The sequence below is a fragment of the Odocoileus virginianus genome, chromosome 10, assembly GCF_023699985.2.
Source record: "Odocoileus virginianus isolate 20LAN1187 ecotype Illinois chromosome 10, Ovbor_1.2, whole genome shotgun sequence".
NCBI classification, from domain to species: Eukaryota; Metazoa; Chordata; class Mammalia; order Artiodactyla; family Cervidae; genus Odocoileus; species Odocoileus virginianus.
The window spans coordinates 40,130,289-40,145,892 of NC_069683.1; the positions used below are offsets into that span (position 1 = coordinate 40,130,289).

The 15,604-nt window shown below is 36.3% G+C and overlaps 1 protein-coding gene across 22 annotated transcripts in view; it reads right to left on the reverse strand.

The window, feature by feature from the left end:
* The window catches only part of SOX6 (SRY-box transcription factor 6), a 765,792-nt gene that overhangs the window by 357,468 nt on the left and 392,720 nt on the right, over window positions 1–15,604 (reverse strand). For all 22 annotated transcript variants that reach the window (XM_070473416.1, XM_020904495.2, XM_020904527.2 and 19 more), the window contains one exon: window positions 5,461–5,668. In XM_070473416.1, the coding sequence (XP_070329517.1) occupies window positions 5,461–5,668 (208 nt within the window). The remainder of the gene's footprint in view (window positions 1–5,460; window positions 5,669–15,604) is intronic.

The window sequence follows — 15,604 nt, forward strand, 5'->3', positions numbered from 1 at the left end:
GGCCATATTCTCCTAGGCAATGCCTGTTGACCTCCTCAGTCGCAGCTGCTCAAATGAAATTCTCATTAGACAACTTATTTTCAGAAGCCAAAGGACTCTCTGATTAAATATATGTATTTAGATATAGAAGTCCTTTTTAAAGTATTCATTTTCTGACAACTGTCGCTTATGTTAGAGCCCAGCTACATTGGCAACAAGATGGGTGATACAAGGATAACTAAAATTCATCATTTAACCCCAACTGAAGGATTTTTATCTTAGAAGCATTTAAACCTGAATCTATTAATCAAAGTCTTTCTGCATATTATACCCACCAATATCAGCAGTTTTAAAATATAGATTCTGATATTCATTCTACCATCCATTTTTCCATGTATCTGCACACATATCTATCTATCTATCTATCTATCTATCTATCTATCTACCTGCCAATGTTTCTATCTATGGCAGGAAAAAAAATTAGGGTTAAATTTACAAGAAAATAGAAACCTTGCCTATTTTCCCACAAATCTTACTTTCAGAGGAAGCACTTCAGACAGAACACCTTTGTTCATCAGTGTTTCAGCAATCCAGTCAAATCACTGCTCTGGAGAGGATATTTCTTGAGAGAATGGCACATAAATTAGTGGACAATTATTTGGTTAATCAAAGAACCCACCTGTAAAAGAATAACTTTCTATTATCCTGTGGAGAGTTTTTGTTTTATCATGCAGATATTGTTTTAAAATAGACCATAATAAATAAACTTTTTATAGATCAGTTTCTGTATATGAGGGGAAGTGAGGGGGGAGGGTATTTAGTCTGATAGAGGCAAAACATTCTCCAGGACAAGAATGACTCAGGAAGGTCATTCATTATGTCAGTCACACAAGCTTGCCACTCATGAAGTATGGCCTTCAAACCAGGAAGTAAAAGTGAGGAAGAGGCAAGTAATGCATCTGAAAGCTTTTATATGTCCCATGGGATAAGCAATGTCCCAAATGAGGAGATGGGGCTTTAAAAAGTCCAAGTCAGGCAAATATTGGTGGAGCTATTATACTTCCTTGGAACTAGAATATAATTATTATAAAATCATAAATCTATCAAAGTTTATTAATGACCTTTACTATAATTATTTCTATTCTCCCATCCTACTGTTCTGTCCCATTGCTCCAAGGAAGTAGTTAAAATTAGGAATCAAACTCAAAATAAAAAATAGGAATCCTCATTACTCCAATCTCCAAAACATTTTGCTCTACTTTTCTCTTTAACTGTAGCTCCATCTTACTTCTCGCTCTGAGCTACCTTTAAATAGCTCCTCTCTATTGATATCCTCACTTTAAATGTTGAGTCCTAATAATTCTATCTCCTAATATCTTTTCCATATGCACCCCTTCTTCCTCTCTTGTTTCTGCTGCCTTAATTCAGGCCCTCATTATCTCTAGCCTGAAACAGTTTCTTCAATGTCTCTCTGTACTCCTACACATCCGACACAGTGCTGCCAGATTAACTTTCTTGGAGGAAAGCTCTGCTCCAGCAATTTATTGTGCTAAAACATGGTCAATGGTTCCTTCACAACCTTCAGTATAAAGTTCAAATTTCTAAGCCAAGAATTAAAGTGTCTCTGTGATGAACAGAACCTACTTTTTCAGTTTTACATTGCATATGCATCTTCATATACTTTAAAGTAGAACTTGAACTCTCTGCTGTTTTAAAGCTCTCTGCCTGTTCCGTTTGACTGAAATGTCCCTCCCCTCCATATCTGCCTATATACTTTCTTTCACTCTCCAACCAGTTATGACCCACTTTTCCCAGAGAACTTTTCCATGGTTTCCTAGACAGGCACAATCTATCTTGTAAACTCCTATAACATTTTATCTACATAGCACTCATGGAACTTTAAATGACATATTAAATGACATTGAATTAGAGTTCATTTTGTCTGTATTTTGCACCTTTTACTAGAATATAAACTCTTTAAATTTAGAGACCTTTGCTTTACTCATGATAGGTATGCAATATCATGTAGCATAGTGGTTCCTCACCTAGGGCCCACAGACCCCAAAAATGTGTCCATAGAATTCAGGAAGTCTGAAAATTTGGTTGGAAAAAAAATATTTTTCACCAATATTTTTAACTGAAAATGTGATTTCTTTAAATTATCAAAGCAGGCAATAAATAATAAATTCATAAATTCATAGTATTTGTGAGATTATAATCAATAGAATAACAATATATAGATTACATTGTACTTGAAGATTATCTCAAAATACCTTTTATGCTTATCACTACTTCAAAAGTATATTTTTAGTCCTTCCACTAGATTTTGTGTTTAATTCATTAGTAAAATAGTACTTCCTGCCATATCACAAAATGTTTAAATTAACATTTTAATATAATTCATTTTCTCTATAACTCCATGAACTTTATGCATTTAAAATAAGGATAGACCTGTAGGGACCATCAACCCACCAAAGGGATCCACAGCCAAAAAAAGAAAGCAACATGGTAAGAATCCCTCAGTTCTAATATAGCACCTTGAATAGTAAGAAAAAAAAAAAAACTTGTAGAAAAATAATCATACTATGAAGCTCTTGATTAGGGCTATTAAAAATATGCCATGAACTACAGAATACTAAATAAGCATATTTAGTTCATAAAAATTCATAGTCTTGGAAGAAAAAGACCAATCACCTCTCCTCTACAATAACCTTTAAAGATAGCAATTAAGATTTCTGTATACCTCCAAAGGTAACTTATTGCCTTCCAAAGAAAGTTTTTCATACCTGGACAACTACACTGTTAGATAGTTGGTCCTATTATAAAGTAAAATATGTGATATATAATATTATATGATAATATTACTAGTTCCTCCAATTGTTCTTCCTATTATATAACTGTGTCTGTTCTCATATCGATTGTCCTCTGAGAATATCCCAATGCTTCTGAGTTCCTCTAAAAGTGTAGTAATTCTCACCTTAACACATACTTCAGATGTATTGAGCAAGAAGTTCAGTGAGCCTGAGGCCTCTTGAATCTTACCTACTGTAATTCTAGGTATGTAATTATATACAGTAACTGTCATGCTGACTAGGATAGCACTGGCAATTTTTTGGCAATATTCACCATGCTGACTCCATTGCTCTATCACCTAAAACTTATATGTGGGCTTTTTTTTTTTTTTAAATCATGTGTCTGCTATTTAAATTTTCTCCAGTAATTACTTGTGCAGATAGGAATTTTGGTCACAGCCTCTGGACTTGACAGTAACATCTATTAAATTTTATCTTGATGAGTTAAAGTTTATATTTTGGGTTTGTCAAAAATTTTCAAGTTTTTGTTTCTTTCATACAATATATTCAGCATTTCTCCTAGATTTTTGGACTCTGTAGGTTTGCTGAGCACACTTTTTATCATTTCATATTTGTACTTAATGGACTATATATGTTGATATGCACTAAAAATGTCTGAATTTCTGATGCCTAAAATATATGTACTTTAGAAAACAAAGTTCTGTAATGTACATAAAAAATATTTTTTAATAATAGGAATATAATGATAAAGGACTCTTAAATGAGAGGTCTCATATTGAAAGTGCCACACTTAAATCAAATCTATAACACACAGTAATGAAGAGGAAAAATAAACTAATCATTACTTGCAAGAGAAGAATGAGTTTAAATTCCCTAACAGTCTAGACCCTTCCCCCTAAAAAATTATCACAAATCAATTTCTTTATTTTTACATAACAGAATCCTCTAAAGTATGCTGAAAAGTACTTTCTTATAGAACTAAAACCATCTTTTTGATGAATCACAAAAGTAATCTAGCAATCTCATTTATTTCTAGTTTATTGACCTAGCAACCTCAGTTATTCTAGAACATAGGCACAAATGAGAAGTAAAAGTCTCTGAACAGCCAGAAGAGTCAGTACAGAGTCTATGAACTGAAGGGCATGTATATTTCCCAGAATCTCTCAGCAACTCACCCAGAAATGTGCGTTCATATTTTAAATACTGTCTAGAGTGTTATGACCATCTAATTTAATAACTGAAAGATAAATATAAGAAGCAAATTAGAAATTATTCACAACTAAGTAAGAAGTTACAGCCTGAAACCTGACATTAAAGGAAGAGAAACCAACACACACACACACACACACTCGCACGCCAAAAAAGGTATCTAAATCAAGCATGCATAGGAACTCCAAAGTTTCATAATTGCAGAGAAATAACCATAAAGCAACTGCCCTAATTATCTCAATGATCTCTGGGGGCATCATTACATTATAGCATGGTAAAGTAATTGACATTTATAATACAACAATCATCACAATACCTCAAATGTATGTTCATAAGACCCATATTAATTATTATAATTAATTCTCAAAATGTTTAAAAAGTCAGGTTACTACCATACAAAATTTTAAATTTTGTGATTCAGGGAGATTGAAAAACTTACCCAGGGTCACGTGATTGTTAGATAAGTATTGGAGTTTATAGTCTACTGCCTCATGACCCTGAGTCATCAAAAAAAATTTACATTTTGTACCATATAATCTAGTTAGTAAGCCTGGGAAACGTAATACATTTTAGAAACTTCCGTCAAGATTGCTGATGCTGTGGGCAGGTAACAAAAATTAATCTGAAATTTCTAAACTTTTGAGCCTTTTAAGGAATAAAATTAAGTCACATGAAAAATTCCCTTATATCAAATCCCCATTTCCCTATAGTACCACAGAGGTTTAAATTTAACTTGCATATAAGTAGTGATTCAGTGCCATTAATTACTCTATATTTTAAAGTCTAAAATCTGTACATAAAAAAATGAAAGAACATACATAGGATAGCAATCACTTAGAGTTGATTAATTTAAGCATATTATTAGAGAGTCTCCTTTCATCTAGTTTTTAGAACCTAGGTTAACCTAAGTGGACTCTTGTAGAGAGAGGAGAGTAGATGTCATCTGTCAAAGAATTCTCCCCTTGAACACAGTTTTAACAATATTAGAAGCCCTCAACTCTCAATTCTACAACATTTGAAGGTAAAATAATAATATTTATAAGTTTATAATAATTGTAAAAATAAGGATAAATAAATTAGGCTTTTTTTCTTTTTAAACAGTTAATATTTTCATAATAAAATACTATCCATTGAAAGGAAATACGGGAGGAAAAGATGAAAAATAGTGTTGCAGCTGAGAAAATACCTATACTACCTTTTTCCAGAGCAAGGCTTATAGTCAGTTTAAAACCTTGATTTGTTATTATAAGAATCAAGTAAAATTCACAGAGTTGTAGAAAAATGGAACTATCTGCCTTACACTTCTAATGGATCACAATCTGCCATCACCATGGTAACCTCTGAATAACTTTTTCCTTGCTAGTGCCAATTATGCACTTCCCTGGCCCTTGAAACCCCACTCTCTTTTTTAAGCGGGAACCTCTGAGAGAATAAAGCCCTCAGTTCGGTGCACACATACCCTCTTGTTCAGTCCGAGTCATTTCCTCAAGCTTCTTCTGTTTCAGTGTGTCCACCACATCGGCAAGGCTCCCTTTGCGGCGTTCTGGGGTTCCAAAAGTAACACTGGTCATTATCTCGCGGTCCCGACTCCCTTCGTCAGGCTTATGTGGTGAGGTAGAGGTATTTCGGAAGGAATATAGGGAACATAACTTATTATTCTCTGACTCCTAGGAAAAAAAAATAAAATAAAAATCATTAGAACACGTTTCTTTGTATATCATTGAAGAAAAATATCAAACTCAGAATGACAGTATATGAAGTTGAGATGGACAAATAAAATACATTAATTATCTCTGTTAAAAAAAAAACAAACATTATAAAAGGAAAATGCATTTGTAGCTCTGAGAGCTACAAATTAGAACCGAGAGCTTGAAGCAACCATTATTGGCCATAGCCCACTAGTAGTCTTGCATTCACCTTGTCTCTCTGTGTATGGAAACTTTCTCTCCTGTTAAAAAAAAAAATTGTATGAAATAAATAAAGCATCTAGATTTTGTGATTCTCATCAGTTTAAAAATCTTAATTGCTCCTATATCTCTCTATCCTTCTTCATGCACACACAAAACAGCCCAGTAGGCATCAAGAGCTAGAGGAAGAAGCATGGGGCAAAAGTTGGAGTTAAAAAAAAAAAAAAGGTACAGAATTAATCACTGGTAGGAAAGAGAGTGAAAAGGAAAATGGGAGTATAGAGAAGTACATTTCCATATACATTAAATAAGATAACTATATTCAATAAATGCTAGGTATTTAGGTATTACTGTCATTGCATATAAGGAAGGAATAAAACTTATTTCCACAGCTATTGGTAGCATATAATGAGGCAACATTTATAAAGTAACTAGGCACAGATCTGAACCTAAAGCAGGTGGTGTTTAGTAAACAGTAGGTACCAGTATTCTGATGGAAGAAACAGATCTAAGGATGGAGCCAAGGAATTTCTTCCCCCTCTGGACCTAAGTAATTGCTTAGTAAAAAAAAAAAAAAAAAAAAATAAAAATGTCCTGAACTAAATTGAGTACTGTAAAGTCTGTGAATATACTAAAGACCACTGAATTATACACATCTAATGAGGAATTGTGTGGTATGTGTACTATATCTCAATAAAGCTGTTCTAAATTACTATGAGACAAATCTTAATTTTTTTCCACTATCCCACTGCTAAAAACACCTAGCACAGAGCAGATGTTCATTACATTTACACTGAAATACACTGAAAAGGATAAAACTAATGTGCAGGAGAGCTTCTCTTTACATTGTTCCCAGATTTTTTCTTTCCCAGGAAATATGTTGTACTTAATGCCTACAATAAGTGTGGAGTGATGCAAAGGAAGTCTTTCTTTTAGATATCAGTCATGGTTAGTACACAGCTCCTTGGAGTGGCCAGTTCGCTCTCAACTTGGTGAAAACAAACACTCAAGAGATTTTCTTGGCTTCCATGGTGGCTCAGATGGTAAAGATCTGCCCTCAGTGCGGGAGACCTGGGGTTCAATCCCTGGGTTGGAAAGATCCCCTGGAGGAGGGCATGAAAACCCACTCCAGTATTCTTGCCTGAAAAATCCCCATGGACAGAGGACCCTGGTGGGCTGCAGTCTACGGGGTCACAAATATTGGACACGACTGAGAGACTAAGCACATATGTTTGCCAGAGCCAATCTCAGCTCTTAACAGTGCCCCTAGCAGAAACATTACCAAGGCTTTTTGGAATCAATAATCACCACTTGATAAATTATACTTCAATCACTTTCATTTCTCATATTACTGCCTATAAATAAGAAACAAACTCTATCTCAACCTAAGGGGTTGAAGATCAACTCAAAACAACAGTTATATGGAAGTGGTTACTTACAAATGACTAACTGTTGACCATAATAAAAGAGGATTTTTCCCGTCACTCCCAACTTGAAAGGTACTAGCAGTGTCTTACCAGCCTGAGTTACAGTAGTCCTTAGAGAATTTAGGCCCCATACACTACCATTTTTTTTCTCAGAACTAATTTCAGTCTTATTTACTCATGTCATTTACTTGTTGGATAGGCTATGTTCCCTGTTTTTTACTCATGAGAATGTAGTCACCATCATCCACCACAGACAGTGATGGGTTCCCTCACCAATGACGCATATTGTCCTCAGCCCCAAAATCTGTGCAGTGTAACTCAACACCATCAAGAAAACAATAATAAGAAGCTAGAAAGCCATGTTTTCTCCAAGAAAGCAACAAGAACTACTTACAACATGGCACAAAGGCACCAACACCAGCAGAAGATGAAATTATAAATTACTTAAGTTGTATAAGTTATCTTACACTATCCTTAGGAACAAAGAAAAGGGGAAAAATTGACCATTTATGGTCTTTAATTTTTAATTTTCTAAAACTAAAAACATATGGTCCTCTCATGAATGAAAGCCTATAGTCAATTCATCAGAATAAAAGGGCACATGAATCCAAACACTTCCAAAGAAGAGATTTGTTCTTGTCATTGTTTTAGTCACTGAGTGTTGTATGACTCTTTTATGGCCCCATGGACTGCAGCTTTCCAGGATCCTCTGTTCATGGAATTTTTCAGGCAAGAATACTGGAGTGGGTTGCCATTTCCTTCTCCAGGGGATCTTCCTGACCCAGAGGTCAAATCCATGCCTCCTGCATTGGCAGGTGGCTTCTTTATCACTGAGCCACCTGAGAAGCCCAATGAAGAGATTAATGCTAGATAAAAAGCAATATTGGGCTTCCCAGGTGGCACAGTGGCAAAGAATCTGCCTGCAAGTGCAGGAGACGTGGGTTAGATCCCTGGGTCAGGAAGATACCCTGGAAAAGGAAATGGCAACCCGCTCCGGTATTCTTGCCTGGAAAATTCCATGAATAGAGGAGTCTGGCAGCTTACAGTCTATGGGGTCACAAAGATACATGACTGAGCATGCATGCATAAAAGACAAAAACAACAGATCAGAAAAAGAAACTTGACAAAGGATCTCTAATTTGTGTTCTCTGGGGGGTAGGTAATTTTTAAGTAAGTTTTCTCATAGGAAAAAAAAAAAAGCTCAACTTATTCTTTAATTTCCTGTAAATAAAATAGGTCCTATGAACTACCAACTGAGACAAGATGCCCAACGATCACATCTATCAAGTTTTGATGCATGTTACTGCAGCACAGCTTATTTGTTTAAAGCAGTGCTTCGCCAACTTTAACATACAGTATTCCCTGGAAAGTATGTGAAAATACAGACTCCCTTACCCCTTGCCAAACCCCCAAAGAGTGGTGCCCAGGAATATGAAGTATAATAAACATCCCAAGTGATTCTGATGCACAGGTCCTCTCATTCTGATGCATCCTACTTTCAGAAACACTGATTCCCTATAGAAAGCAATGAAATGAATGTGTTTTGCCTTAATGTTACAATGTGGATATGATTATGAACATTTGTAAGAAGCCTGGTTAATTGTGATTTTAAAAAATAACATAAAGGAGATTACTTCTCCTCTTTTGATCTTTCATATGAAAACAACCAATGTATAACATGGCTAAACACATGAACATCACAAAAAGAAGAGTGTAGAGGGCACTGAGTAAGTATTAGCTCATTCAAAGAAAATTTATGTTTGTTTTCTCTTAGCCCCTGACCTTAGTGCCCTCACCAAACTTAACAGTGAATAAAATTTCAAAATATTATTTAAAAGGAACCTAGTACCAATACAAGGACTAAAGCGGTGTTGGTTCAGATTATCTAAAGCATTTCACTGGAAATTAATTAAATACAGTACAAAAATTATATGTAAGTGACAATGTATATAGTAGCATTAAAAATAGTTATTAGGCAAAGTTCCTAGAAACTATGAGCAATTTCCACAAATTAAGAATATGGAAAGATATTTTCATATATGAAGGGACAGAGAAGTCAATATTAAAAACAAAACATGTGAAGTGATAGATGTTAACTAAACTTATTTTGGCATGTTAGTGAGAAACACCAATGTATTTTTTAAGAAAAAATTATGTACATAAGACAGAATTTCCAACAAAATGTTAATGGTCCTGAGTCTTGAAATAATGTGCTATGCTCAGTCATGCCCAACTCTTTGTGACTCGACAGACTGTAGCCCTCCAGGCTCCTCTGTCCATGGGATTTTCCCAGCAAGAATACTGGAATAGGTTACCAATTCTTCCTCTAGGGGATCTTCCCGACTCAGGGACTGAACCTGCATCTCCTGCATTGCAGGTGGATTCTTTACCACTGAGCCACCAGGGAAGTCCCTTGAAATAATTGGTAGTTTTATATTTTCTTTTTGAAATTAAATATATTTTGCAAATGTTCTATCATCCATAAGACTTTTAATCAGAAAACAAATACTATTAATATGTTCAAGATTGAACATGAATAACAAAAAATGTTGTAGCAATAATTTATTTACAAGGGAGGAGGCCCCAAATGGAGAAAAAAGATATAGTGTTTAGTATATAACTTCAATTTTGTTACATGCATGCATAAGGATAAAGGTGGTCACACACACACAAAAAAAAACCTTGGAAGATATATACTGAAATATTTGTAGTGACTTCTAAATCGTGATAACATTATTGGTAATTTTTCTTTCTTTTTGCTTATCTGTGTTTTGAAGTTTATCATTAATGAATGCATTGCTTATGCAATAAAGAAGAACAATATCATTTTATAAAGAGATGCTTAAAGGAAATATAAAAGGAATTTAAGAGAATAGAGTTTGGCCATCTTGAAGATGTCTATAGAGTTAGTATATTACAGATTCCCAGTACTGAAACCAGAAAAAGCAATCAAGCTTCCTTTGTCTGGGCATTTCTGCAGCCGAGGGCTCTCAAATAGTATTTTCTAATAACTAATTATTTAAAAGGGAATCCCTAATCAACTGAAATCTAAATTTCTCATGATCATCAACCATGGTTTCCTGTTTGCCCCCAAAAGATACACAAAATCAATCTACTTTCTGTTCTATGTTAAAGTTGTTCAATCTTAAAGGAGAAATTAAGCTAATAGTCCTTTTTTAGACAAAACTCCTTGAGTTTCAACACCTATTTCCCATTTGACATGGTTTCCTTACCCTTCATCACTATCCTCTGATATACTCCAGTCTCTAGGTGTTATCCTAAGTGTGTTGCCAATAACTGTGTACTGAAGTTCTACATCTTTGTTTTTAGCAAGAAGAAAAGTAACAGCCAGAAGGCTATGTGGTTTTCCCCATGTCACACAGGTAGGACTGGCAGAGCTGAATTCTAAATGTAGGTTTTCTGACACCCAATTCAGTGATTTTCCATTCCACAGAACTACACTAAAATCACTCTCAACAGTAAAAGATGCCATAACTTCAGTAACACCTACCTTCTAAATCTTCTCTTGCCTTACATTTTCAGACATGAGCTTTACATACTTTTGAGACAGGAATTCCAGTCATTAACCCAAGTTCCAAAATTTCCAGGATACCCTACCTTAGTTATCTATTGTATAATAATGATCCTAAAACTTCATGCCTAAAACAATAACAATGATTTACCATCTTGAATGATTTCTGTGGGTTAGGAACTCAGGAGGATCTGGGCTGGGAGGCTCCGTCTCCAGGTCTCTCATGAGGCTGACATTAAGTTAGTAGCTAAGACTGTAAGTTCAAAGGCTTCTGCATTCATAGAGTGAACACTTCAAGAGCTCGGGGTCGGAAGCTGGAGTTCCTTGGACATCTTCCTCTATGTGATCTCTCCACATGACCTTTTCTCTTCAGCATATTGGCCTCAGAATAGCTGGACTTCTTACATGGTAGTTCAGGCCTCCAAACATGTATGTCCCCAAAAGAGCCAGAATAAAATTATATCACTCTTTCTAACCTAGTTTGCGAAGTCTCATGCCCTATAACTGTCAGTGCAATCTATTCAACAGTAAGTCACCATGGCTGATCCACAGTCAAGAGGATGGAAGTTAGACTATGCCTTTTCATAGAATGGAGTTATTATAATATCCTCAAATAGCTGATGTGAGAAATGAATAATAAAAAAGCACTTAGGGAAGTATCTATCATCTAAGTACTCAGTAAATGATACCTACTCTTATTAAAATGTCCTTTGATAACTATCTCTGGTTTCAATTGTTAATTCTGAAAATAGTCGTGATAATCACTGGTACCAGTTTTAGGTTTTTATTTATGCTCATTCAACTAAGTGGAATAATAAATACTGAACTATGTTACTCTCTTTAATATGAATGCTAAAAATCACCTTCTTTATGAAGTCATCCCTAAGTAATTCCACTAAGATCTGGCCCCTCACAAAGTTCAAATAACCTCAACATTTGTAATTAGGTTTGTCTAGAGATCAATTCCCACTAAACCTAACTGCATATGGATTATCTCCACTCCATCCAGGAGCAGCTACTGTATGTGCGTGCATGTGCTCAGTCACTTCAGGCATGTTGGACTGTTTGTGACTCCATGGACTGTAGCTTGCCAGACTCCTCTGTCTGTGGGATTTTCCAGGCAAGAATAATGGAGTAGGTTGCCATGCCCTCATCCAGGGGATCTTCCTGACCCTGGGACTGAACACATGGCTCCTGCATCTCCTGCATTGCAGACATGTTCTTTACTGCTGAGCTATTGGGGAAGTCCCAGCTACAGTATTTTTTTGTTGTTCAGTAGTTAAGCCATGTCCCATTCTTAGCGACCCCATGAGCTGAAGTAAGCCAGACTTCCCTGTCCTTCACTATCCCCTGGAGTTTGCTCAAACTCATGTCCATTGAGTCAGACATGCCATCCAATCATTTCATCCTCTGCCATCCCCTTTCTCCTCTTACCTCCAATCTTACCCAGCATCATGGTCATTTCCAGTGAGTCAACACTTTGCACAAGGTGATCAAAGAACTGGAGCTTCAGCTTCAGCATCAGTTCTTCCAATGAATAGTCAGGGTTGATTTCCTTAGGGTTGACTTGTTTGATATCCTTGCTGTCCAAGGGACTCTCAAGAGTCTTTTCCAGCACCACAGTTTGACAGCACCAATTCTTCAGCGCTCAGCCTTCTTTATGGTCCAATTTTCATATCCATACATGACTACTGGAAAAATCATAGCTTTGACTATATATGGACCTTAGTTGGCAAAGTGATGTCTCTGCTTTTTAATATGTTGTCTAGGTTTGTCATAGCTTGTCTTCCAAGAAGCAAGCGTCTTTTAATTTCATGGCTGAAGTCACCTTCTGCAGTGATTTTGGAGCCAAAGAAAATAAAATCTGTCACTGTTTCCACTTTTTTCCCATCTATTTGCCATGAAGTGATGGGACCTGCAGACATGATCTTAACTTTTCAAATGTTGAGTTTCAAGCCGGGTTTTTCATTCTCCTGTTTCACTCTTATCAAGAGGCTCTTTAGTTCCTCTTCACTTTCTGCCATTAGAGTGGTATCATCTGCATATCTGAAATTGTTGATATTTCCCCCAGCAATCTTGATTCCAGCTTGTGAGTCATTCAACCCGACATTTCACATGATGTACTCTGCATATAAGTTAAATAAAGAGGATGACAATATACAGCTTTGACATACGCCTTTCCCAATTTTGAACCAGTCTGTTGTTCCATGTCCAGTTCTAACTGTCGCATCTTGACCTGCATACAGGTTTCTCAGGAGACAGGTGAGGTGATCTGGTATTACCATCTTAGCCAAAGGCCTTAGCATAGTCAGTGAAGCAGACGTAGATGTTTTTTTGGGGGGGGGACTCCCTTGCTTTTTCTATGATCCAACAGATGTTGGCAATTTGATCTCTGGTTCCTCTGCCTTTTCTAAATCCAGCTTGTACATCTGGAACTTCTTGGTTGATGTCCTGTTGAAGCCTAGCTTGAAGGATTTTGAGTATTACCTTGCTAGCATGTGAAATGAGTGCAACTGTATGGTAGTTTGAACATTCTTTGGCATTGCTTTTCTTTGGGATTGGAGTGAAAACTGACCTTTATCAGTCAGCTACAGTATACTACAGCTCTAATTTAGCTGGGTTTCCAACTGCACCTTAACCAAGAATTGCAGATGAGAGATGTGAACTGGGGTTGCAAAAGTCAAATAAGATGTTGGAAATTAAGACAGGCTGATTTACATATATACACTACTATGTATAAAACAGAAAACTAGTGAGAACCTAGTGTATAGCACAGGGAACTCTACTCAATGCTCTGTGGTGACATAAATGGGAAGGAAATCCAGAAAAGACAGGATATATGTGTAACCGCTCCACTTTGCTGCACAGCAGAAACTAACCCAGCATTTTAAAGCAACTATACTCCAATTGAAAAAAAAAATACAGGCATAGACCATAGGACAGAAGTGCAATCTTGCCCTACATAATAGAATTGAAACCCCCACACAGGTGGAAGTGACTGCAGTTGGGAGAAACGAATGGGAAACCACTTCTCTAAAGCAGCAACATGATCAACTTCCCTACCTGCTGCCAATGAAACTGTAGAGACAGAATATTATCTTTTATCCTTTCCTCCACCTAGTAACAAGGCTGAATTAAGTTTGTTTATTCTTATTGCCTTGCATGTTGTTGTTTTTGTCTTGTTTTGTCTTCTATTTTAGTTATATTGCTTCTCCTGTTACAACTTTATTCTTATTCTTGTCTGACCTCCCTATAATAAGATTTAATGAGATATACAATCACAAATTTGTCCTATTACTCTGGTCTATAGCAAAGATCTTTTTCCTTAGATCCTACCCCAAAACACTTAAAGTCACAAAAAAGTTATTTAGAATATTCTCTTACCAAGACACTCCATGGTTTTCTATGGTGTGAATGCTCTCTACTGTAATCAGTAATAAACCCAATTTGTTCAACCATGGGTATGTTCTTGGTAGTCTTTGACTAAAAGGAGTTAAAGGGATGCAGTGTCTGCAAAGAAATTAAAATGATAATAAAACCAACCAAAAGTTGCTTCTGTTTGTTTTAAATCACCATGTACTGGCAACTCAACCATGTCAGTGATCAATCTTCTCTGCCAAGAGAGAGGACTCCACCTTCTTTGGTATGTACTGCACTTGTATATTTTAAGTTCCAAATAACTTTTCAAGTTATAGTACACAAATTACATACATATAAAATATATATAGTACATGCATGTATACATATATATAATTTATGTATGACCAAGCTACGACCAACCTATACAGTTTATTAAAAAGCAGAGACATGACTTTACCAACAAAGGTCCATCTAGTCAAAGCTATGGTTTTTCCAGTAGTAATGTATGGATGTGAGAGTTAGACTGTAAAGAAAGCTGAACACTGAAAAACTGATGCTTTTGAACTGTGGTGTTGGTGAAGACTCTTGAGAGTCCCTTGGACAGCAAGGAGATCCAACCAGTCCATCCTAAGGAGATCAGTCCTGAGTGTTCACTGAAGGACTGGTGCTGAAGCTGAAACTCCAATACTTGGCCACCTGATGTGAAGAACCAACTCATTAGAAAAGACCCTTATGCTGGGAAAGATTGAAGGCAGGAGGAGAAGGGACGACAGAGGATGAGATGGTTGGATGGCATCACTGAGGTGATGGACATGAGTTTGAGTAGGCTCTGGGAGTTGGTGACGGACAGGGAAGCCTGGTGTGCTGCAGTCCATGGAGAAGCAAAGAGTTGGACACAGCTGAGTGACTGAACTGAACTGAACTGAATTGAGTTATATTACCATCTACTATATATGTACTGCTTTCTTCTGATTCTTCACTCTAAACAACATTTTTCTGATGAACCAAAAAATACCTGCTAACTGTGCTGTGTAAGAGGTATTCTACCATAGCGTTATCAGGTAACTGACAATAAAAGCTTTACCTAATCTAAGTTCCAATAACTCCTTGCTAGCAAAATATATCTAACCTTTTTAACATGCTGAAAACTAAACTGCTAACTTTTGTAGGTTCTTTCTCAGAGGAAAAAGTATGTTTTCCCTGTGACATATTTTAAGGAAAAGCGCTAGTTTATGGAGTTCTCCAGGCCCAAATACTGGAGTGGATAGCCGTTCCCTTCTCCAGGGCAGTTTCCCAACCCAGGAATGGAACCAGGGACTCCTGCAATGCAGGAAGGAGTAGTTGAGCTACCAGGGAAACCCCTTAAAAAGATTACCT